We start from the raw sequence: 23,790 nt of genomic DNA on the forward strand, positions 1-23,790 counted from the left end.
TTCTTAAACCAATCCAATGCCTTTAAATCATTCAGGGAAGTGACTTGGGTCTCTGAAACGCATAATGACTCTTCCCGTGTACCTGCAGGAACTGGCTGTGTGCTGACACAAAGGACGAGAGGAACCTGTGGATGCAGAAGCTCAACCAGATCCTGGTGGACCTGCGCATGTGGCAGCCAGACTCCTGCCACAGGCCTGTGTGAGAGCACAGCTCCCCCACCTGGACTAGAGGGCTAACAACACTCTGCATGGTTCTGGGTCTCGCATATGGACTGTCACAATCAGTGACACTTACGATGACTAAGTGCAATACAGTATTCAAGTTATTAAATAGGATTTACATGTGTATTATATTTTTAGATGCTTTAGTGGACAGTCAAGACAGTTTAAGTCAGGGATGGGCAACTGGGGGGCCCCCTTTTGTAGCCCCCCATTCTCCAACTCATTCTGGGTCTCATCCGGGGTTTTCGTTAGGAAACTGTGGCGCTGGACGTTTGAACAGCCACATTTTAATTTACAAGACATTTTGAGAAATCTGCTGGACCCATATGTATTGGGTGCGTAATCTGATTATGGCGTCCACCCACAGTGCTCAGAATGACGAATCACATTTTGTTTATGGTAATTCATATTAACAGAACATTCAAGTCAGATACAACGATGTGCGGTCCTGATTCTGATGGCCACTTTGAAAATGTTAGAATAAGTGTCTACATTTATCTTTCCTCGGCCAACAACATGAGCAACGGAAAGCAAAACCACTAGCTATGTCAATCTGCTATCCATAGTAGAAATGTTTACCTATTTTATTGGTCAGCTTGTTGAGAAATAGCCTATTCCAAATAGACTCTGAGACCGTAATGGGAAGATGGTGCCCAAATTCATACAATCAGTAGGTCTAGGCTACATTTTAAAAAATTACCTTAAAGCAATGAATCTGAAACAACCAATCCAAACATTTAGCTTAATGTTGATAAACTATGATCCCATGGCGCTTGCAATGCCAGGGTTGTGGGTTCGATTCCCACAGGGGACCAGTGCGAAAATATATGCACTCACTACTGTAAGTCCTACTGAAGAAGAGCGTCTGCTATGTGCACATGTTTGTTCCATAGTACAGTTAGTGGGAAAACACCAAAAGGGCACTGCACCTGCAAGCAGTTTCATGTGATAGATGAAAATATCTGTTAGACATTTAAAAAGAGGAGATCTAATAGGTTCAGGTTTCAAACAATTAAGTATATGTTTTCAAAATGCATAGCCTACTGCCTCCAAAGTGGTGTGTCACGCGTTGCTGAAGCCTGCCTTCTGTTGCCGTTTGAGATGCTACAGCAGCTCACTGTCTGACATATTTTCCGCTCTGTCTGTATGCTTTAGGTGTGTGATAAATAAGATGCATGAAGAATGTACTGTAGCCTACGCATGCGGCAATTTAATTCCACTAAATGAAGCAAATGAACCTATAGACCTATAAGCATAACAAGTCAAATGTATTTCCATCAATGAATAGGTCCAACAAACAAAACAATCACAATGGGATCCTCCCCCCGGACAATTTGCAGGTGCAACTTTTATATCGGCTTTTCTATTTCCTGGTCTCAACTTACCGTTGAGATAAACATTTAGAAATTTGGTTGTGCATCAGCAGTTTCTGTTAAAGCCGTCACTCAATTATCCCATGGTAAGTTAGTCATGGTCAAATTACAGATGTGGGCCCCATTTAGATATTTTGTTACTCAGATATATTAACTGCAAACACTCCTCTCCGACCCCTGGCGAAATGTGTAGAATTGCAGCAAACTTGCTTTAAAACTGACCTTTTATTTGTGCTCCATGGCAAACTGTGCAGAACATGTTCTCCCAAACATACTTTTCTTCTCTCCGCTGTCAAGGGGGGCCGTTTAAAAATATTTTTCTCAAGGTCACTGCATGTGTGTTTATTGATGTGGGTACTCAGACCCACAAGCCACTGGAGCCCCTCATGATGAGTTAAGATTTTGTGGCCCCCACCCTTATCAACGTTGCCTATCCCTGGTTTAAGTTGTGAGAGAAATATCAGTAAAGCCATACTTGTGTAGATATTTCAGTATTGACTAGGGCTGCTGGTGCTTTTACACAGTCCACACTGACCCTGTATTTTATATGCATGTCCAAAGTGTTGGGAGGCCATACCCTCAAATATTTGAGAGAATTGAGAAAGTAGCATTTTGGTTTTCTATGCTTATACTCCCACGATGCAGCTTGCTGACAAGATATGGCTTCATAGGTTGACTTTGTTTTGTCTGATTTAACGTTTTGAATCAATATTTAACTTGATGTGTCACAACCAATTCTAGAATTGTCTGCGTCGGTGCCAAGGTTATGCACCAGAATGTTGTGTTTTTTTGCTATTCCCTTTTTTCTTCCTTTGCAATCTTAGCTAACCTTATATTTATCATGTTGTGCACTGTGGGTAGAAACTTCTGAGCTGTCGAGACTACCGAACAAAAAAGCCTTTAATATTGTTTGTATTTATGTCAATGTTTTATATTTTTGTGCCCAGGTTTTAAAGGGTTACAGTTAAGCAGGGGGTGTGGATCTGCAGGTATTGGTATAGTATACCACCATTCTATTGTAATGGAAAACTTTGACAGATTATTGCATATCCTTTTTTGTATGGGCAGATTTCTATTCTCATTTTAGTATAGCTAGCTCTACACTAAGTTGAAAGCTTATTCTCAGTTCAAGTTTTAAGCATGTGCTTGGAGGACTGAAGATGCTACTTACTCTTGTGATGTTTTGGGGAGGATAATATGCCTTATCTACCCTTTAATTAGTGCACAAAATGTTAATTATTCTCCAAATGTTGACAGGTCTATCATATCCCCTGATCTGTCCTGTCTAAATGCCAGTCTTTCATTTGAACAACAAGCACTCCAAAGATTCATTGAATGTACTGGTATTTCTAAAATGAGACTTAAATAAATGCCAGCTTTAACCAAAATAGTTGGTTTTCTTTCAAGCTGATCAGAGTTGCAGTTTCATGTTCTTTAGGGTACTTTTTCTTGTTTTTAGACCATGTAGAAGAGCATGTCAATATAAAATAGGCTATTAAGGGTGAGAAACTTTACATTTTTCTGTGTTTACTTGCCTGGAACCATGTACAATTTAACTAAATAGAATGGCTAAATTTAAACTGCATGTCCTCGATAGAATAAAGCCGAAACCACACAGATTCAGTAAACGGTGTCGACATTTGCGTGAGAGTAGAGTGCGTTAATTCACACACTGCTTAGCTTAAGCCATGTGGAGTATGTGGACACCCCTTTTTTAAATGTGTGGATTTGGCTATTTCAGCCACAAACATTGGCAGTAGAATGGCCTTACTGAAAGCTCAGTGACTTTCAACGTGTCACTGCCGTAGAATGCCGTAGAAACCTTTCCAACAAGTCAGTTCGTTACATTTCTGCCCTGCTCGAGCTGCCCCGGTCAACTGTAAGTGCTGTTATTGTGAAGTGGAAATGTCTAGGAGCAACAACGGCTCAGCCCCGACGTGGTAGGACACACAACTTCCAGAATGGGACCGGCGAGTGCTGAAGCGCTTAATGCGTAAAAATCGCCTGTCCTCGTTTGCAACACTCACCACGAGTTCCAAACTGCCTCTGGAAGCAACATCCGCACAAGAACTGTTCAGGCGGAGCTTCATGAACTGGGTTTCCATGGCAGAGCAGACGCGCACAAGCCTAAGATCACCATGTGCAATGCCAAGCATCGGCTGGAGTGGTGTAAAGCTTGCCTCCCATTGGACTCTGGGGCAGTGGAAATGCGTTCTCTGGAGTGATGAATAGCGCTTCATCTGTCAGTCCAACTGAAGAATCTGAGTTTGGCAGATGCCGGGAGAATGCTATCGGCCCGACTGCATTTTACCAACTACATTTTGGTGAAAGGAATAATGGTTCGGGCTAAGCCCTATAGTTCCAGTGAAAGGAAACTGTAACACTATGAAATGCACAGTGACAGAATTCAGAACATGGTCTGTTCTTAGTGTTCTCCCTGTACACTCACACAGACAGTATAGTGAAAAAGGCGCTACAACGACTCTTCAACCTCAGGAGGATGAAGAAATGTGGCTTATCACCTAAAACCCTCGCAAACTTTTACAGATGCACAATTGAGCGCATCCTGTTGGGCTGTATCACCGCCTGGTACGGCAACTACACCGCTCTCAAACGCAGACTAACAATAACGAGGCTATTACAGGGGGCACCGGTACTGAGTCAGTGTGCGGGGTACAAGTTGAGGTAATTTGTACATGTAGGTGGGATTGACGTGACTATGCATAGGTAACAAACGGCAAGTAGCAGCAGTGTGCAAAAGGGAGGGGTGGGGGGGCAATGTAAATTGTCTATTGGCGATTTTATGAATTGTTCAGCCAACTTATGGTTTAGGGGTAAACGCTGTTGAGGAGCCTTTTGGTCCTAGACTTGGCGCTCTGGTACCGCTTGCCGTGAGGAAGCAGAGAGAACAATCTATAACTTGGGTGACTGGAGTCTCTGGCAATTTTATAGGCTTTCCTCTGACACCGCCTACTACATAGGTCCTGGATTGCAGGAAGCTTGGCCCCAGTGATGTATTGAGCCGTTCACACTACCCTCTGTAGCACCTTACGGTCAGATGCCGAGCAGTTGCCATACCAGGAGGTGATGCAACCGGTCAGGATGCTCTCGATGGTGCAGCTGTAGAACCTTTTGAGGATCTGGGGACCCATGCCAAATCTTTCAGTCTCCTGAGGGGGAAAAGGTTTTGTCATGCCCTCATCACGACTGTCTTGGTATGTTTGGACCATGATAGTTTGTTGGTGATGTGGACACCAAGGAACTTGAGACTCTCGACCCGCTCCACTACAGCCCCGTCAATGTTATTGGGGGCATGTTCGGCCCGCTTTTTCCTGTAGTCCACGATCAGATCCTTTGTCTTGCTCACATTGAGGGAGAGGTTGTTGTCCTGGCACCACACTGCCAGTTCTCTGACCACCTCCCTATAGGCCGTATCATCGTTGTCGGTTATCAGGCCCACTACTGTTGTGTTGTCAGCAAACTTAATGATGGTGTTGGAGTCGTGTTTGGCCATGCAGTCGTGGGTGAACAGGGAATACAGGAGGCGACTAAGTACACACCCCTGAGGGGCCCCGGTGTTAAGGATCAGCGTGGCAGACGTGTTGTTGCCTACTCTTAACACCTGGGGGCTGCCCTTCAGGAAGTCCAGGATCCAGTTGCAGGAGGTGTTGAACGCTGAGGTCAATGAACAGCATTCTCACATGGGTGTTCCTTTTGTCCAGGTGAGAGAGCGGTGTGGAGTGCGATTTAAAATTGTGTCATCTGTGGATCTGTTGGGGCGTTATGTGAATTGGAGTGGGTCTAGGGTGTCCGGGAGGATGCTGTTGATCTGAGCCATGACCAGCCTTTCAAAGCACTCAATGGCTACTGACGTGAGTGCCAAGGGGCGGTAATCATTTAGGCAGGTTACCTTCGCTTCCTTGGGCACAGTGACTATGGAGGTCTGCTTGAAACATGTAGGTATTACAGAGTCTGTCAGGGAGAGGTTGAAAATGTTACTTGAAGACACTTGCTCGCATGCTTTGAGTACCTGTCCTGGTAATCCGTCTGGCCCAGCGGCTTTGTGAATGTTGACCTGTTTAAAAGTTTTGTTCACATTGGCTCCGAGAGCGTTATTACAGTCATCCAGAACAGCAGGTGCTCTCGTGCATGATTCAGTGTTGCTTGCCTCGAAGCGAGCATAAAAGGCATTTAGCTCATCTGGTAGGCTCACGTCACTGGGCAGCTCGCGTCTGGCTTTCCCTTTTGTAGTCCGTAATAGTTTTCAATCCCTACCACATCCGGCGAGCGTCGGAGCCGATGTTGTAGGATTCAATCTTAATCCTGTATTGACGCTTTGCTTGTTTGATGGTTCATCGGAGGACATAGCGGGGTTTCTTATAAGCGTCCAGATTAGTGTCCCACTCCTTGAAAGCGGCAGCTCTAGCCTTTAGCTAAATGCGGATGTTGCCTGTAATCCATGCCTTCTGGTTGGGATATGTACGTACAGCCACTGTGGGGACGACGTCATTGACACACTTATTGATGAAGCCGATGACTGAGGTGGTGTATTCCTCAATGACATTGGATGATTCCTGGAACATATTCCAGTCTGCTAGCAAAACAGTCCTCTAGTGTAGCATCCGTGTCATCTGACCACTTCCGTATTGAGCGAGTCACTGGTACTTCCTGCTTTAGTTTTTGCTTGTAAGCAGGAATCAGGAGGATAGAATTATGGTCAGATTTGCCAAATGGAGGATGGGGGAGAGCTTTATGCATCTATGTGTGTGGAGTAAAGGTGGTCTAGGATTTTTTTCCCTGGTTACACATGTGACATGCTGGTAAAAAATTGTTGAAACTGATTTAAGTTTGCCTGCATTAAAGTCCCCGGCCACTAGGAGTGCTTTTTTTCCCTTTGCTTTTGGCATTATAGAATTGCTTGAGGGTGGTCTTAGTGCCAGCTTTGCTTTGTGGTGGTAAATAGATGGCTACAAATAATACTGATACTCTCTTCGTAGATAGTGTGGTCTACAGCTTATTATAAGGTACTCTACCTCAGGCGAGCAATACCTCGAGACTTTAATATTAGACATTGCGCACCAGCTGTTATTGACAAAAAGACACACGCCCCCACCCCTCGTCTTACCAGAGGTAGCATCTAAATACCGCTAGCTCTATATTGTCTATCTTCGTTCAGCCACATCTCGGTGAAACATAAGATGGTATAGTTTTTAATATCCCGTTGGTAGGATAATCTTAATCGTAGGTTATCAATGATTGCACGATAGCAAGAAGAATGGAAGGCAATGGGAGTATACTTGCTCACCTCCGGATTCTCAAAAGGGTGCCTGATCTACGGCCTCTTTTCCGGGGTCTTTTCTTCACAGAAAAGGTATGGATCTGGGCCTGTTCCAGTGAAAGCAGGATATCCTTCTCGTGGGACTCAGTCCACAGTGATAATTGCTTTTCTGGTGTCCACAAGTTATTTTTGGTCATAAGAGATGGTAGCAGCAACATTATGTACACAATAAGTTAAAAAAACACAAGTTAAGCAAAAAAAATAGCACAATTGGTTGGGTGAATGAAAAACGTCATCAATGTTCTTCGGTGCCATCTTATAGCCTCAATCATTGGCCGCTTTAATAAATGGATCACTAGTCACTAAATAATGCCACTTTGATAATGTTTACATATTTATTGGATGCGAAACCGCCATTAAACATCATCGAAGAAAACAAAGACCGAATAAGCCTGAAGGAGGTGATTACTGGAAACGAACTGGGGTTGCCCTTTATCTGTGGAATAGTAGAGGAACTTGTATTTCAGGTAAAACAACAACCCAATGTTTATATCCCTGGACAAATTAGCTAGCAACAACAAGCTAGCTAAATTGCTATAATGTTAAATGCTTTTCGACCTGTTTCCAAATTAACATAGTTGGTTCAGAGTTCGTTTTGATATTTCCACCTGCGTGTACAGTTCGCGCCTGTTGTGGGTGGACAAAATCAACATGCGCGCGATGACTGACGCGCCGTAGAAGCTCGCGGCCCGTCTGTTTCCGCTCATTCACCACGGCGCATTTTAATTAACGTTTGTTCACGTCCGTTATTCCCCCCCACCAATTAGAGGAACAAATATAAGAATTGGTCTGCCTGTGTGAACTCAGCCATATGAGAGACCTTTTTTATTAGGTTGACCCCATTTTGCCATGTTGAAATCTAATACCATTCGCATTATATATGTATCTATGTTTATATAAGAACATATGTCTATTGTCACATGTCACCTTTGGCTGGAAAACTAACTAGAATGTATGTGAAATCTGATCATCTCAAATTTAAGCGTAAATTGATGTAATCTTAACCTGATGTTGCAAGTCACGCCCATCTTCCAGTTCAGGAAGTACGTTTTCAGTGTACTAGTTTTTCCTCGGTTGCATCTTCCGCCGCTGAGGATAATAATTCTGCTTCACCCTTTTGTGTCCACGAAATAAAGGTATGTATTTCAGTAAACTCTCTGCCATGCCTTTTAATCGAATGTGTCTTTCATTTCTCGTATGGAGGTAACTGTTACTCGTTCTTTCTATTGCCGGATGTTTTGTGCGTCATGATAAAGCCAAATGGAATATACCTTTACACAGTATTTGTTTATTAAATGTGATGGGGACTCACATTATGAAACCGTTTCCGGTGTGTAACTTGCCTAAACGGTTTCTTTTTTTATTTTTTGTATGGTTAATGATCTGGATCCAACTGTGTTTTTTTTGTGTGTCACGAATCGATAAATAATACTAAGTAACATGACGTCAATGATACTGTAAAGAAACAGGCAGGGAGCTGGTCTCGAACCCTCAACCTTCTGGCCCGAAGTCCAGCACGCCATCAACTGTGCCCCAAAAGTATGCTCAAGGGGTGAAGTCGATATCAGCGCTCATAAACCCAGGGTCGTTACAATACATTTATCGTGAGGCTTGTCCAATTGATGATAGCATCGGCATTCCTGGATGTGATTCAGCACTACAACACTTGCTGTAGTACAGTACAGCATGTTCGGAAAGCTGTTTTAAAATCTCACTTACTGCTGAATTATATTAAATCCACAGCATAATACTTTTTTGGCATATATAGTTTAGTGGTATGTATTGAACCTTTATGTAACTAGGCAAGTCAGTTAAGAACATTCTTATTTACAGTGACGGCCTACACTGGCCAATCCCTGGGCCAATTGTGCGCCGCCCAATCACGGCTGGTTGTGATACAGCCTGGAATCGAACCAGGGTCCATAGTGACCCCTCTAGCACTTAGATGCAGTGCCTTAGACCGCTGTGCCACTCTGGATATAGCCCCTCTTATAGTTTCCTATCTGATTTGCAAAGGTACAATATGTCCAACCCTTAACCCTTAAGGTTTTTCTTCCTTCTAAGTTGAACATTTGAAAAGAACAGTTGCTGAAGGGGCACTAGTCTCTTGTTGCATGTATTTATTAACCCCCTGTCTCTTTCTCCATTTATCCTTTCCCTCCCCCTCCCCTCTCTCTCACCTCTTCAGCTCCAGAATGTGTGGTATTTGGGCCTTGTTTGGCAGTGATGAGTGCATGTCGATTCAGTGCACCAACGCTATGAAGATCGCCCACCGGGGCCCAGACGCTTTTCGTTTTGAGAATGTCAACGGCTTCACAAACTGTTGCTTCGGCTTCCATCGCCTGGCTATCATAGACCAGCTGTATGGCATGCAACCCATCCGCATCAAGAAGTTCCCCTACCTGTGGCTCGTCTACAACGGGGAGATCTACAACCACCACACGGTATGTCTAGCCTGGAATCCACATTGTTTCACAAATCCCAGGCTCAATAGGTCTACAAACCCCACAGTAGTTATGGCCCATAGACACAAGGTATAGCCTGGAATCCACATAGCCTGGGAATTGTGATGTGAAACTACGTGGATTCCAGGCTATACCTTGTGTCTATGGGCCATAACTACTGTGTGGTTTGTAGATCTCCTACCATAGCCTGGAATTTGTGATGTGAAACTAGGGTAGGAGATCTACAAACCACATAGTAGTTATGGCCCATAGACACATACGGTATAGCCTGGAATCCAAGCTTCTTGACCCCAGGCAACTGTCGGTATGGAGATGGGACTAGGCCTCTGGGAACTGGACACGTTTTGGTGTGGAACATATTCAGTTTCTACTTACTAGTCACGAAGCAGGGACATACTAACGTTAGTGGGTTGATGGCTTTAGGCCAGGCAACTCCTCTTTTCTTGAAAAGGCACTATCTTTTTGCCAAAGGGACTTGAAGTACCAGTCAAAAGTTTGGACACACCTACTCATTCAAGGGTTTTTCTTTATTTTGACTATTTTCTACATTGTAGAATAATAGTGAAGACATCAAAATATGATATGACGTTTTTGCCCTATATGATATCTGATATTTTCCTTGCCAAAAAAAAGATACAGATAACCAATATAAACATATTTAGGGGCCTTTTAAGTGTTCTAGTACAGTTAAATAGTTAACACACACACATGGACACAGCGGTCTAAGCCACAGTCCCTGGTTCAAATCTAGGCTGTATCGCATCCGGCCGTGATTAGGAGTCCCATAGGGCGGTGCACAATTGGCCCATCGTCGGCCAGGGTAGGCGGTCATTGTAAATAGGAATTTGTTCTTAATAAATCCTCTTAAGTATTGGCCCCTTTTTTCAATTTTTACCTAAAATGACATACCTAAATCTTAACTGCCTGTAGCTCAGGCCCTGAAGAAAGTATATGCATTTTATTGGTACCATTTGAAAGGAAACAGTTTGACGTTTGTGGAAATATGAAAGGAATGTAGGAGAATATACCACATTAGATCTGGTAAAGAAAATACAAATAAAAATACAACCTTTTTTTGTACCATCACCTTTGAAATGCAAGAGAAAGGCCATAATGTACAGTTGTGGCCAAAAGTTTTCAGAATGACACAAATATGAATTTTCACAAAGTCTGCTGCCTCAGTTTGAATGATGGCAATTTGCATATACTCCAGAATGTTATGAAGAGTGATCTGATGAATTGCAATTAATTGCAAAGTCCCTCTTTGCCATGCAAATGAACTGAATACCCCCCCAAAAAAAATTCCACTGCATTTCAGCCCTGCCACAAAAGGACCAGCTGACATGTCAGTGATTCTCTCGTTAACACAGGTGTGAGTGTTGACGAGGACAAGGCTGGTCATGCTGTCATGCTGATTGAGTTCGAATAACAGACTGGAAGCTTCAAAAGGAGGGTGGTGCTTGGAATCATTGTTCTTCCTCTGTCAACCATGGTTACCTGCAAGGAAACACGTGCCGTCATCATTGCTTTGCACAAGAAGGGCAAGGCTAGGATATTGCTGCCAGTAAGATTACACCTAAATCAACCATTTATCGGATCATCAAGAACTTCAAAGAGAGCGGTTCAATTGTTGTGAAGAAGGCTTCAGGGCGCCCAAGAAAGTCCAGCAAGCGCCAGGACCGTCTCCTAAAGTTGATTCAGCTGTGGGATCGAGGCACCACCAGTACAGAGCTTGCTCATGAATGGCAGCAGGCAGGTGTGAGTGCATCTGCACGCACAGTGAGGCGAAGACTTTTGGAGGATGGCCTGGTGTCAAGAAGGGCAGCAAAGAAGCCATTTCTCTCCAGGAAAAACATCAGGGACAGACTAATATTCTGCAAAAGGTATTTTTATTTTTTTATTTCACCTTTATTTAACCAGGTAGGCTAGTTGAGAACAAGTTCTCATTTGCGACCTGGCCAAGATAAAGCAAAGCAGTTCGACACATACAACAACAAAGTTATACATGGAATAAACAAACATACAATCAACAATACAGTAGAAAAATCTATATACAGCATGTGTAAATGAGGTAGGATTAGAGAGGTAAGGCAATAAATAGGCCATGGTGGCGAAGTCATTACAATATAGCAATTAAACACTGGAATGGTAGGATGTGCAAGTTGAGATACTGGGGTGCAAAGGAGCAAGATAAATAAATACAGTATGGGGACGAGGTAGACCACCTACAGATGACCTATGTACAGGTGCAATGATCTGTGAGCTGCTCTGACAGCTGGTGCTTAAAACTTCTTAGGGCTGCAATCCCGTTAACGGGATCAATATGACAACAGCCAGTGAAAGTGCAGGGCACAAAATTCAAAACAACATAAATCTCATAATTAAAAATCCTCAAACAGGCATGTATTTTATACCGTTTTAAATGTAATCTTGTTGTTAATCCCACCACAGTGTCCGAATTTCAAGTAGGCTTTACAGTGAAAGCACCACAAACGATTATGTTAGGTCACCACCAACTCACAGAAAAACCCAGCCATTTTTTCAGCCAAAGAGAGGAGTCACAAAAAGCACAAATGGAGAGAAAATGAATCACTAAACTTTGATGATCTTCATCAGATGACACTCATAGGACTTCATGTTACACAATACATGTATGTTTTGTTTGATAAAGTTCATATTTCTATAAAAAAAATTCTCAGTATACATTGGCGTGTTACGTTCACTAGTTCCTTAAACATCCGGTGATATTGCAGCGAGCCACGTCATTTTACAGAAATACTCATTACAAATGTCGATGAAAATACAATTGTTAGACATGGAAATATAGATATACCTCTCCTTAACTTGTTATGGCTGCAATCCCAATATCGGGATAAGTGTCATCAACAACCGCTGAATAGCATAGCGCTACATACAATAAATATATATAAATATTTATATTAATGAAATCACAAGTGCAATATAGGAAAACACAGCTTAGCCTTTTGTTAATCCACCTGTCGTGTCAGATTTTGAAATTATGCTTTACAGCGAAAGCAATCCAAGTATTTGTGTAAGTTTATCGATCGCACGATAAAACATTAAGTACACTTAGCATCAGGTAGCTCGGTCACAAATCAGAAAAGCAATCAAATGAATCGTTTACCTTTTGATCTTCGGATGTTTTCACTCACGAGACTCCCAGTTACACAACAAATGTTCCTTTTGTTCCATAAAGATTATTTTTAGATCCAAAATAACGCGACAAACAAACAGAGGTATGTTCAGAAATCCATAGGAAAGAGCGGTCACAACAACGCAGACAAATTCCAAATAGTTTCCATAATGTCCACAGAAACATGTCAAATGTTTTTTATAGTCAATCCTCAGGTTGTTTTTAAAAATATATAATCGATAATATATCAACCGCAAATGTCTTTCACAGTAGGAGAGGGAAAAGCAATACCTATCCAAACTCTGTTGCGCGAGCAAAACTCATGTGACCACTTGACGTTATCGTTCTGGCTCATTTTTCAAAATAAAAGTCTGAAACTATGTCTGAAGACTGTTGACACCTTGAGGAAGCGATAGGAAAAGGAATCTGTTTCTTATCCCTTTAAATGGAGCGAAGGGAGGCTATGGAACATGAAGTTTTCAAAATAGAAGCCACTTCCTGCTTTGATTTTCCTCAGGGTTTCGCCTGCAATATCAGTTCTGTTATACTCAGACAATATTTTGACAGTTTTGGAAACTTTAGAGTGTTTTCTATCCAATACTAATAATAATATGCATATATTAGCAACTGAGACTGAGGAGCTGGCCGTTTACAATGGGCACCTTTTCATCCAAGCTACTCAATACTGCCCCTGCAGCCATAAAAAGTTAATGCAACCGCTGTGTCAGATTTCAGAAAAAGCAAACCATGCAATAATCTGAGACAGCGCTCAGAAAAAAAAAATTGTCCGCCATGTTGGAGTCAACAGAAATAACATTATAAATATTCCCTTACCTTTGATGATCTTCATCAGAATGCACTCCCAGGAATCCTAGTTCCACAATAAATGTTTGATATGTTCGATAATGTCCATTATTTATGTCCAAGTAGCTACTTTTGTTAGGGCGTTTAGTACACAAATCCAAACGCTCGTGCAGGTCCAGCCGAACGTCGGACGAAAACTTCAAAAAGTTATATTACAGGACGAAGAAACTTGTCAAACTAAGTATATATTCAATCTTTAGGATTTTATCGTGTATCTTCAACGTTCCAACCGGATAATTCCTTTGTCTGAAGAAAAGCCTTGGAACGCAGGTCGCTATCATGTGAAATGAGCGTGACCAGGACCTGGCTCTCTGCCAGACCACTGACTCAAACAGCTCCCATTCGGCCCCACATCACAGTAGAAGCCTCATTCAAGTTTCTAAAGACGGTTGACATCTAGTGGAAGCCTTAGGAAGTGCAACATAACCAATATCCCACTGTGTATTCAATAGGGGCTGGGTTGAAATTGACCAACCTCAGATTTCCCACTTCCTGTTTGGATTTCTTCTCAGGTTTTTGCCTGCCATATGAGTTCTGTTATACTCACAGACATCATTCAAACAGTTTTAGAAACTTCAGTGTTTTCTATCCAATACTAATAATAATATGCATATATTAGCAACTGGGACTGAGGAGCAGGCCAATTTGTTGAGTTGGGTGTTGGAGGCCACAGAAGGGGAGTTGTATGGCATTGAAGCTCATCTGGAAGTTAGTCAACACAGTGTCCAAAGAAGGGCCAGAGGTATACAGAATGGTGTTGTCTGCGTAGAGGTGGCTCAAAGAAGCACCAGCAGCGAGAGCGACATCATTGATGTATACAGAAAATAGTGTCGGCCCGAGAATTGAACCCTGTGGCACCCCATAGACTGCCAGAGGTCCGGACAGCAGGCCCTCCGATTTGACATACTGAACTCTATCGGAGAAGTAGTTGGTGAACCAGGCGAGGCAATCATTTGAGAAACCAAGGGATTGGACTGCTGAGGACTGGAGTAAAGTCATTTTCTCTGATGAATCCCCTTTCCGATTGTTTGGGGCATCCGGAAAAAAAGCTTGTCCAGAGAAGACAAGGTGACAGTAAATGCCAACAGTAAAGCATCCTGAGACCATTCATGTGTGGGGTTGCTTCTCAGCCAAGGGAGTGGGCTCACTCACAATTTTGCCTAAGAACACAGCCATGAATAAAGAATGGTAAAAAAAATAATATCTAAAGACACTGAGGCAGCAAACTTTGTGGAAATTAATATGTATTTTGGCCACGACTGTATTATTCCAGCCCACGTACAATTTAGATATTGGCCACTAGATGGCAGCAGTGTATGTGCAAAGTTTTAGTCTGATCCAATGAACCTTTGCATTTCTGTTCAAAGTTTTACTGCCCAAATGTGCCTAATTTGTTTATTAATAACTTTTCTTGTTCAAAACTGTGCACGCTCCTCAAACAATAGCATGGTATTATTTCACTGTAATAGCTACTGTGAATTGGACAGTGCAGTTAGATTAACAAGAATTTAAGCTTTCTGCCATTATCAGGTATGGCTATGTCCTGAGAAATGTTCTTGTTACTCACAACCTCATGCTAATCAAATTAGTCTACGTTAGCTCAACCGTCCCGCAGCGGACCCACCAATCCTGAAGAAGTTGTTCATCTGACTTGCCTAGTTAAATAAAGTTTACACACACACCACACTAACCAAAAATATATTTTGTTGGTATTTACGTATGTCCCCATTACTAGTAAAACATAATCAAAACCTATTTCTTTCACTTACTTGCTGTGCGGTTTCATTCATTTGTTCAGTCGTTTCATTCTAAACCAGGATTCATCATACTATGGAACGCCGTTTGGGTGTTTGCGTGTCAAATAACACTGTTTGACATGTCAAATAAGCTTGTTGACCAATCAAGACCTGAATATGACTGCACATCACAATAATTTAATGCATTCATTATTTTTTACGTAGTTATTACACTCCCTCGTATTTCATATGTCACAACTATTCATCGATACGTATGCTATGATGCTGGTAAAGTTGTCTCGCGCATCTACAGTGCTGGTCATAAAAAAAAAGCTATCTAGCTCTTGGATGCAAACAATGTTCTTTCCCAAAAACATAGCAAAATGACATCTGTTTCCATAGCTATAGTAAGCTAACTTTTAACAAGGCACACCTGTTAATTGAAATGCATTCCAGGTAACTACCAAGAGTGTGCAAAGCTGTCATCAAGACAAAGGGTGGCTAATATGAAGATTCTGAAATCTAAAATATATTTTGATTTAACACTTTTTTTGGTTGAGTAGGTGTGTCCTAACTTTTGACTGGTACCAGTGTGTGGCCAAAGAAGTTTAGGCAATCTTTTGTTCATGTGAGTTTGAGAACCAGGAGCGAAGATAGTAGGAAGATCATATTGATAATGGTATTCTCTGTCTTTAAAAACAATGCACTAACTTATTATATTGCACATCTTATGTACCCTGGGTTTGTTGGATTTGATTGTGCATACCCTTCCTACAATCCATTGTGATTATCAGCCTGTATGCCATGAGCATGTACACTCCCCTATGTATTTATGTAGACAGTGAAGCTGTAACTTTTCACTAGGCTCTATCCTCCACCTTTTATTTGAGGTTATTTTCATACATATCTGTTTTACCGTTTAGATAATGAAGAGTGACCGCAATTACATTTTATAATACCTGGCAACCTTTTCTATCCTTTGTAGGAGACATGGACCCAGCTAATTTCACAACTCCATAAACCAACCCAAATTACAATATATCACCTTTTTAAAAACTTTTTGTTTGATTATATCTTTGTTTCTTTTGTTATTTGATTATATTACTGAAATTCTATATCATGCCTGCTTTGGGGATGGGGGGGGGGGGGGGTGGTAGGGGATCTGTGTGTATTCTGTTGGAGTGGGTTTAATGTGGTAGGGGATCTGTGTGTATTCTGTTGGAGGGGGTTTAATGTGGTAGGGGATCTGTGTGTATTCTGTTGGAGGGGGTTTAATGTGGTAGGGGATCTGTGTGCATTCTGTTGGAGTGCGTTTAATGTGGTAGGGGATCTGTGTGCGTTCTGTTAGAGCATGGGGTGGTTGGAGTGGGTATGATTTGGTAGGGGATCTGTGTGCGTTTTTCCCTCTGCCTGTGCTCTCTGTGTTATCTGTATAATCATTCAAAATGCCAAATTAAAAAAAACATTTGAGAGAGAACTAAATGACAAATGAGAAAGTAACAGAAGCATAAATAGCATACCCCCCAACTGAAAATGCTAACCGCCCCTGTTATTTGTAGTAGTGAGAGGATGGGATGTTCTGGTGGCATGATCTTTGTCACTCATCATTATTTAAGATTTCAATCATGATTATCTGTAATCATGGTAGCATCCACATTAATGTAGAAGTTTTCCGAAACAATTCCATTGTTAATTGCAATAAAAGTGATTCCAAAATGACACTACATTATTTACTATTAATTTCTATTGGGCACAAACTGCAAATGCATCCAAGTTTGTAGTCACAAGCTTGGTGCTGTCATTACGTGCTAGGAATATGGGACCAAATACTATACTTTTGACAATTTAATAAACTATAAAAAATGTGTCCAAATACATATGACCCCTTCAAATGGGTAGACTACATACATAAGGCACATTAATTTCTAATCGGTAAAACAGATATGTATGAAAATACCTTGGTGGTATTTGTCGCCTCATAGAAAACATTTCATCTCAAATCCAAAATGCTGGAGTATTGAGGCAAAAAAATGGTGCTTCACTGTACAAATAAATATGTAGGGGAGTGTATGTCATGAGCATGTATGATCACTTGTAATGTCTTATCTCATAATAATCCTGATACTTTTCTTCATCTTTTTCCTTCTTTAGTTGAAGAAGCAGTTTGAGTTTACGGACTACCAGACCAAAGTAGACGGTGAGATCCTGCTTCACCTGTACGAGCGGTTCGGCATTCAGAAGATGGCGACCCTATTGGACGGAGTGTTCGCCTTCATCCTCCTGGACACAGCCAATAGGAAAGTGTTCCTGGGGAGGGATACGTATGGCGTGCGGCCCATGTTCAAACTACTGACCGACAACGGCTTCCTGGCTGTGAGCTCTGAGGCTAAAGGTGAGGGGGGACTACTTACCTGACATCTCATTTGGGGTTGAGTGGTTTTAGTTGCTACACAAGTGGATTAAAGAACAATCCCTATTCAGAATAGAATGAACTTTAATGTTTGCGTAAAAAATATATATATTGTGTAATTACAAAAACGGCTCAACTCTATTGCTATGCAACTGAAATTCAATTAGTAAAGTACAATGTAACAGCTTGTTAAAGATGATAGTAGTGTCTAATGATAGTGTTACTACACGTTTAACAACAACGTCATGTAAAGTGTTACCATGTTAGTTGTTAAACATGTATTGTGTGTTTGTTCCCAGGTCTGACTGATATCACCCACTCCATGTCTTCTCCTCCTAAGATCACTCCGTTCCTCCCGGGGCACTTTGAGGTGTTTGACCTGAAGCCCACTGGGAAGGTAGAGTCTATTCAGATGGACCGCTTCCACTACTGCACCCAGGAGCCCAGCCACGCTGTCTATGACACGGTAGAAATGCTACCCTCCGGTACGCACACACACACACACACACACACATCCATAGTATTTCCATAACGTCAGCATCTTGATTGACAGCAACCATAATGTGGGTCAAAGTGACTGATTATGTAACATTACCACTACCTGTAGCTAGCTATCAGTAAAATGTGATAAATGTTGTTTGACACCTAAGATGAAGGGAGGAATTGCTTACTGATTATTGTTTCAGGATGCATGTTTTTGGTATTGAGGGTATTGCCATGAATGAAGCCTCTTGTCCAACTGAAACCATTGTAGTCACTGACAATAGGAGTTGGATGTGTAGTATGTCGTTGATTTGCCGGTCCTTAACCATTCAGTTGACCGGTCCCTGTGTGATGACAGTAAGATCTCGTGCTGTCCTCTGTAGGTTTTGTCCCAGAGACAGTGAAGAGCAACATTCGGTTGTTGTTTGAGAACGCTGTCCGGAAACGCCTCATGGCCCACAGGAGGATCGGCTGTCTTCTCTCAGGTACAAATAATGGCTATTGCAGAGTATTTTTGTCTTCTTTGTGTAGTGTCACACATGGAATCTTCTGTAAGTAATGCTTCAGATCTGTTACTTGTCTTTTTTCACTTATGCTTGTCTGTGCAAATACATTAGAATACTTGCTAATTATCATTACACCAAAGGTCAAATTCCATGTTTGATAAGCTAGTAAATCATCTTCATGACTGTTACTATATATTTCTACCAGGTGGTCTGGACTCCAGTCTGGTGGCAGCTATGCTGGTCAAACTGGCCAAAGAGGAGAAGTTGAAGTACCCCATCCAGACCTTTGCTATCGGAGCTGAAGACAGCCCAGACATCCTGGCTGCTCGTATGGTGAGAGGCTCCCTCCAGCCTCTTATAATAATGATGATTATGATATTGTGATGAACAGTTTGGGTAGGTTAGGTCTTAGCAGCATGATTCAACACTTCCACACTCCATCCCCCAGGGGGCAGCAGCAACCGTGTCTAGGTTCTCTTTCTAGCCTTGATTAAGTGCAATCAGGTGCAGGCAGGATCCTTCAGAGGTGGCCGTAGAGCCTGCCGGTCTTTGTTTTTATGTTTGATATCTTTAGTTTTGGAGCGGTTTAAGAAGTTTATTTTTGTAAGTATCTATGTTGTTCACCCTTTTCAACAACAAACAATAATCCTCTTGGGCTAGCCAACCCATAAGAGTCAGGACGGAGCCGGCCCTGGATCCTGGTAAGTTTGCTGTCTCCTGGGCACATGTACATACAACACGGTCCTCATACGCTGATTTCTCACATAGATGCACACCTTAAATCTAGTACTCCTAGACTTAGCTAGTGAAACAATATTAGCAGGCTAGTCAATTGGTTTCATAACAGTATAACGTCATAATCAGTAATAATCCAACTTTATTTTTGTAGCATCTTTTACCCAGTACATTACAGCTCACAGGCCATTACAAATGAGTGTTTAAATTAATGCAGAAATAACAGAATAGAATACAAATATAATGATAAATACTCCTTTTGTGAAGCCGCTTGTGAACTCACTGCTCCCTCTTGGTCAGGCCGTAATTGGAAAAGAGAATTATCTTAAGTTGAAGGCAATAAATAGATAATACGTGAATGAATGTCTTGGTGAATGTCTCGTGGTGTTCCAGGTGGCGTCGTACATCGGCAGTGAGCACCACGAGGTCAACTTCACCCCTGAGGAAGGTTTCAAAGCCGTGGAGGAGGTCATCTTTCACCTGGAGACCTATGACATCACCACCATACGCGCCTCTGTCGGTGAGAGAACACTACATCAACCTCAATCTCCAAACACCAAGCAGAAGTGGTGTCCCACTTAAGCTAAATTAATAGGTTACGAGGGTGACGCATTTGTGAAATACCTAGACACTAGACAGTTTTGTTGTACCTTCTCAATGTGCCCACTGACCTGGACAAAGGGAGTCTGGTCAGGCTGCATACCTTTTCCTTCTGATTGGCTGGTTTGTATCCTAGTGGAATCCTGGGGGATTAGTGAGTGTGGCCTACTTCAACTCAATCCTGTTTCCAATAATATTTTCTCATTTTGCAGGCATGTACCTAGTGTCAAAGTACATCCGTGAGAAGACTGACAGCGTGGTGATTTTCTCTGGGGAGGGCTCTGATGAGCTGACACAGGGGTACATCTACTTCCACAAGGTAAGTTTGTTCCACATCAGAGATGTCATTCTCTCTCACTCACCAATTTCCATGTACCAGTCAGGGTTGTGGTGAATGCAGTAGTCAATTCAGGAAGTGCATAAATAAAAAATGGAAATCAATAGGAAATTTGTGGTTAGCCTAAATTGAAAATGGAATTGAACCCAACCCTGGAACCAGTTGTTATGTCTGGGAATATGAACTGAGTTGTTGCTTCCTGCTCCAGGCTCCCACGCCCAAGGCAGCAGCAGAGGAGAGTGTTCGTCTGATGAAGGAGCTCTACCTCTTTGACGTCCTGAGAGCCGACCGCACAACCGCTGCACACGGGCACGGGCATCTTCTTTATCAATACATTCATTCCTTTTTACATCCTTTCCTCAAACACATCAGACCACTATCTGCTCTCTTTCTTTTGAGAAGCTATAGATAATTACAGAAGATGTACGTTTTAAAGATGGCACCTAACTGACTTCCTCTTCTCTCCTCTACAGTCTGGAGCTGAGAGTGCCTTTCCTGGACCACAGATTCACAGCGTACTACCTCTCCCTGCCTGAGGAGATGAGGCAACCTAAGGTCAGTCTTCTCCGCCCCAATCACCATATCCTCACTCCCTATCCTGTAGATGTGGCTCTGATGAGGTAATGGAGTATGAAAGTCATGTATTATTGCAAAAGTCTCTTGAGTGATTGTTGTCAGTGTTGTGTATCCAAATCAGAGTCCTTGAAGCAAATATCAGTTTCCAAACATGTAAAGGATTCCGGTGCTATAATTCCAAACACGGTTCAGTTTCACTAAGGGGTGTATGTGTGTGTGTAACCAGGATGGAGTGGAGAAGCACCTCCTCAGAGACTCATTTAAAGGTCTGAACCTGATCCCAGACGAGATCCTATGGAGACGTAAAGAGGCCTTCAGCGACGGAATGACTTCTGTCAAGAAGTCCTGGTACAACAGCCTGCAGGACCAAATGGAGTCTGAGGTACACACACACACACACACACACACACACACACACACACACACACACACACTCACACACTCACACACACACAGGCACGCTGGCATACATGACATATGCACACACATTCTGACTCCTTCTTTCTCTCCTCCAAGGTGAACGACTACGATCTGGAGAAGGCTCCTAAGACATTTCCGTTCCTCCCTCCCAGAACCAAAGAGGCGTACTTCTACCGCCAGGTGTTTGAGAAGCTTTACCCGGGCCAGGCTAAGTGGCTCAGCCACTACTGGATGCCCCGCTGGATCAATGCTACAGACCCCTCAGCCAGAACCCTCTCCATCTACAAGCCTGACAAAGACCAGTGATACAGAAACAACAGTGGCTCTTTTCCAATACCCTCACTAGCGTAGCACTTAGAATGAAGCAGTCCATTGAGCATGCATGCATTATAATGTTATACTAGTATGGATATTGGAACCTAGACCGTGTCAGCTGTCAATCACCTCTATCACCATTACTACAACTCCCCTTCACAACAAACCTATCTAGAATTTGTCTCATGCTAGAGTTGTGACGATTGTGGGATTTTAGGGTAACAAATTGTAATTTTTGTTGAAAAATGTTTTTGATCTTGTAATGCATCTTTAGCTACTACATACCTAATGAATACAACACTGCTTTGGAACTTTGGAAATTAAGCTTCTCCTACTGACCGTGCTGCTAGCAAAATGCTATTGGATAAACTATGTCTACTTGAATTTAAAGTTGAATCCCCTCTTCTCCTAAAATAAATGCATTAAGGGATTTTTTCACAGTTATTGTCAGTTAGGTGATTATATGATTATTGTGCCAGGCCTATGCAGGAATCATCTAGTTCTTGGGATCAGTGTGAATTACAGTTACAGGGTCAGTTCTGATTTGGGGAAACTTGTTTCAGTAGGAATAGTCGATTAATATTAGAAGACTGGAATGATGCTTAGTTAAATAAACAATGCTGTCGTTTATCTCGCTGGGGTTCAGTAGCACTACTACTGAAATGCTTTCATACATTATAGTACCATACCTAGATATGATTACATAATACATAGATGTAAATTACATACATATTTTAACAGCTTCAGACCTAAGCCAAACCTTAACACAATTTTTAACCGTTCCTAATGAGTTCTGTTGGCAAAATATGCCATTTCCTCTCATTCACATTATTATGAAGTTTATGATGATGCATGATGCATTATGATGCATATAACAGGTAATGTAAAGATGTGTTTTTTTTAATATAGCTGCTTACCCAGAGGTTAGATATTTATGTTTTTATTTGACCTTTATTTAACTAGGCAAGTCAGTTAAGAACAAATTCTTATTTTCAATGACGGCCTAGGAACAGTGGGTTAACTGCCTGTTCAGGGGCAGAACGGCAGATTTGTACCTTGTCAGCTCGGGGATTTGAACCTTCCGGTTACTAGTCCAATGCTCTAACCACTAGGCTACCCTACATGGCAATCACGTAACCTGTGATTTCTGTCTGTTTGCCTCTGACCCAGACAAGGAGGCAGCCTTTTAAAATAAAGGACAGTTTTCTTTCCTGCCTGCTGTAATAGGTGACATTTGTCAGGTCCAGTTCCGTGCAGATGAGGCTGGGCTAATTGTAATGGCTGGAATGGAATAAAGTCCAACGTGATTGCCATGTGTTTGATACTGTTCTGTTTATGCCATTCCAGCCATTACAATGAGCCTGTCCTCCTACAACTTCTCCCAAACTGACAGAGATTTACCCTAATTGAACTAATTTACCTTTTAAAGATCTTTTAAATGTCAGAACAGTGATGATGAAACGTAAGCTTTCATGCATTGATCAAGCCCCAAAGTTATCTTTCTTATTGAAAAGGAAAAGGCACAACATTCACTCACCATTAAAAACACAGTTTATTGAATTATTGAACTATTGAAAGCTTGATTGTTTGTCCTTCATCGGGATATAAATTTGAACATTTCTTACTCTTTTCGTCTCCCCCTGTTTTTGTTTTAACTAGTCATCATACTCATGTCATATGAGAAAGGCTAATGCTTCTGATATGACGTAGCCATTCTGTACTTAATAAGTGGCCACACAAACTGATCAGACAGACAGATCAGGCGATGACAAAAGGACGAGGTGTTTGTTGCCCGTTACATACTGTCCTTTACTGGAGTGTGTTGTGTTTTAACTACCAATTAAAGAGAGCAAGACCATGGCATGGCGTAATAATGGTCTATAAATCATTTTCACGAACGTTTAAGTAAAGTGTGCTATGCGTGTGTTCTTGCGTGAGCGTGTCATTAAGATAATGATAGAATGTGTAACAGATTGAATATCACGCTGGGAACAACATGAATCAATTGAAGATGAAACATGATTGGGACAGACTGGTATAATGGGTTCCATAAGGAAGCCCACTCAGACCAAAACAGGTTGGATGCTAAACATAGTGCATTGATTGCACTTTGTTTTCTGAACTGCAATCCATCTAGACTCTAGATGGAAATGTATGAAACTATAGCGTTACATGTCTAAAGTGATAGTGTCTATCTACTGTATTAAACTGCTTCTGAAATAAACGTGCTCCACACCCTTGACAATATCTATCTCA

The 23,790-nt window shown here is 41.9% G+C and overlaps 2 protein-coding genes across 8 annotated transcripts in view; both read left to right on the forward strand.

Annotated features, from left to right (window-relative positions):
* LOC110496432 (anillin) overlaps positions 1–2,983 on the forward strand; it is a 19,260-nt gene extending 16,277 nt beyond the window's left edge. For all 6 annotated transcript variants that reach the window (XM_021572332.3, XM_021572335.3, XM_090208864.1 and 3 more), the window contains one exon: positions 89–2,983. In XM_021572332.3, coding sequence (XP_021428007.3) covers positions 89–203 — 115 coding nt within the window. In that variant the 3' untranslated portion in view covers positions 204–2,983. The remainder of the gene's footprint in view (positions 1–88) is intronic.
* A 4,963-nt stretch (positions 2,984–7,946) lies between these two features.
* LOC110496433 (asparagine synthetase [glutamine-hydrolyzing]) lies at positions 7,947–23,784 on the forward strand. 2 transcript variants are annotated; one of them, XM_021572337.3, is made up of 12 exons: positions 7,947–8,069; positions 9,122–9,377; positions 17,304–17,544; positions 17,862–18,047; positions 18,429–18,530; positions 18,757–18,884; positions 19,680–19,806; positions 20,099–20,205; positions 20,432–20,532; positions 20,697–20,778; positions 21,026–21,181; positions 21,316–23,784. In XM_021572337.3, the coding sequence occupies exons 2-12, from the start codon at positions 9,129–9,131 to the stop codon at positions 21,523–21,525; spliced, it is 1,689 nt and encodes a 562-aa protein (XP_021428012.2). In that variant the 5' UTR covers positions 7,947–8,069; positions 9,122–9,128; the 3' UTR covers positions 21,526–23,784. The 2 variants fall into 2 exon arrangements, with proteins under 2 accessions (XP_021428012.2, XP_090064992.1); XM_090208866.1 differs by having other exon boundaries at positions 7,995–8,069; positions 9,122–11,281.
* Positions 23,785–23,790: the final 6 nt, after the last annotated feature.

The sequence above is a fragment of the Oncorhynchus mykiss genome, chromosome 18, assembly GCF_057628025.1.
Source record: "Oncorhynchus mykiss isolate SJ-2025 chromosome 18, ASM5762802v1, whole genome shotgun sequence".
NCBI lineage: Eukaryota > Metazoa > Chordata > Actinopteri > Salmoniformes > Salmonidae > Oncorhynchus > Oncorhynchus mykiss.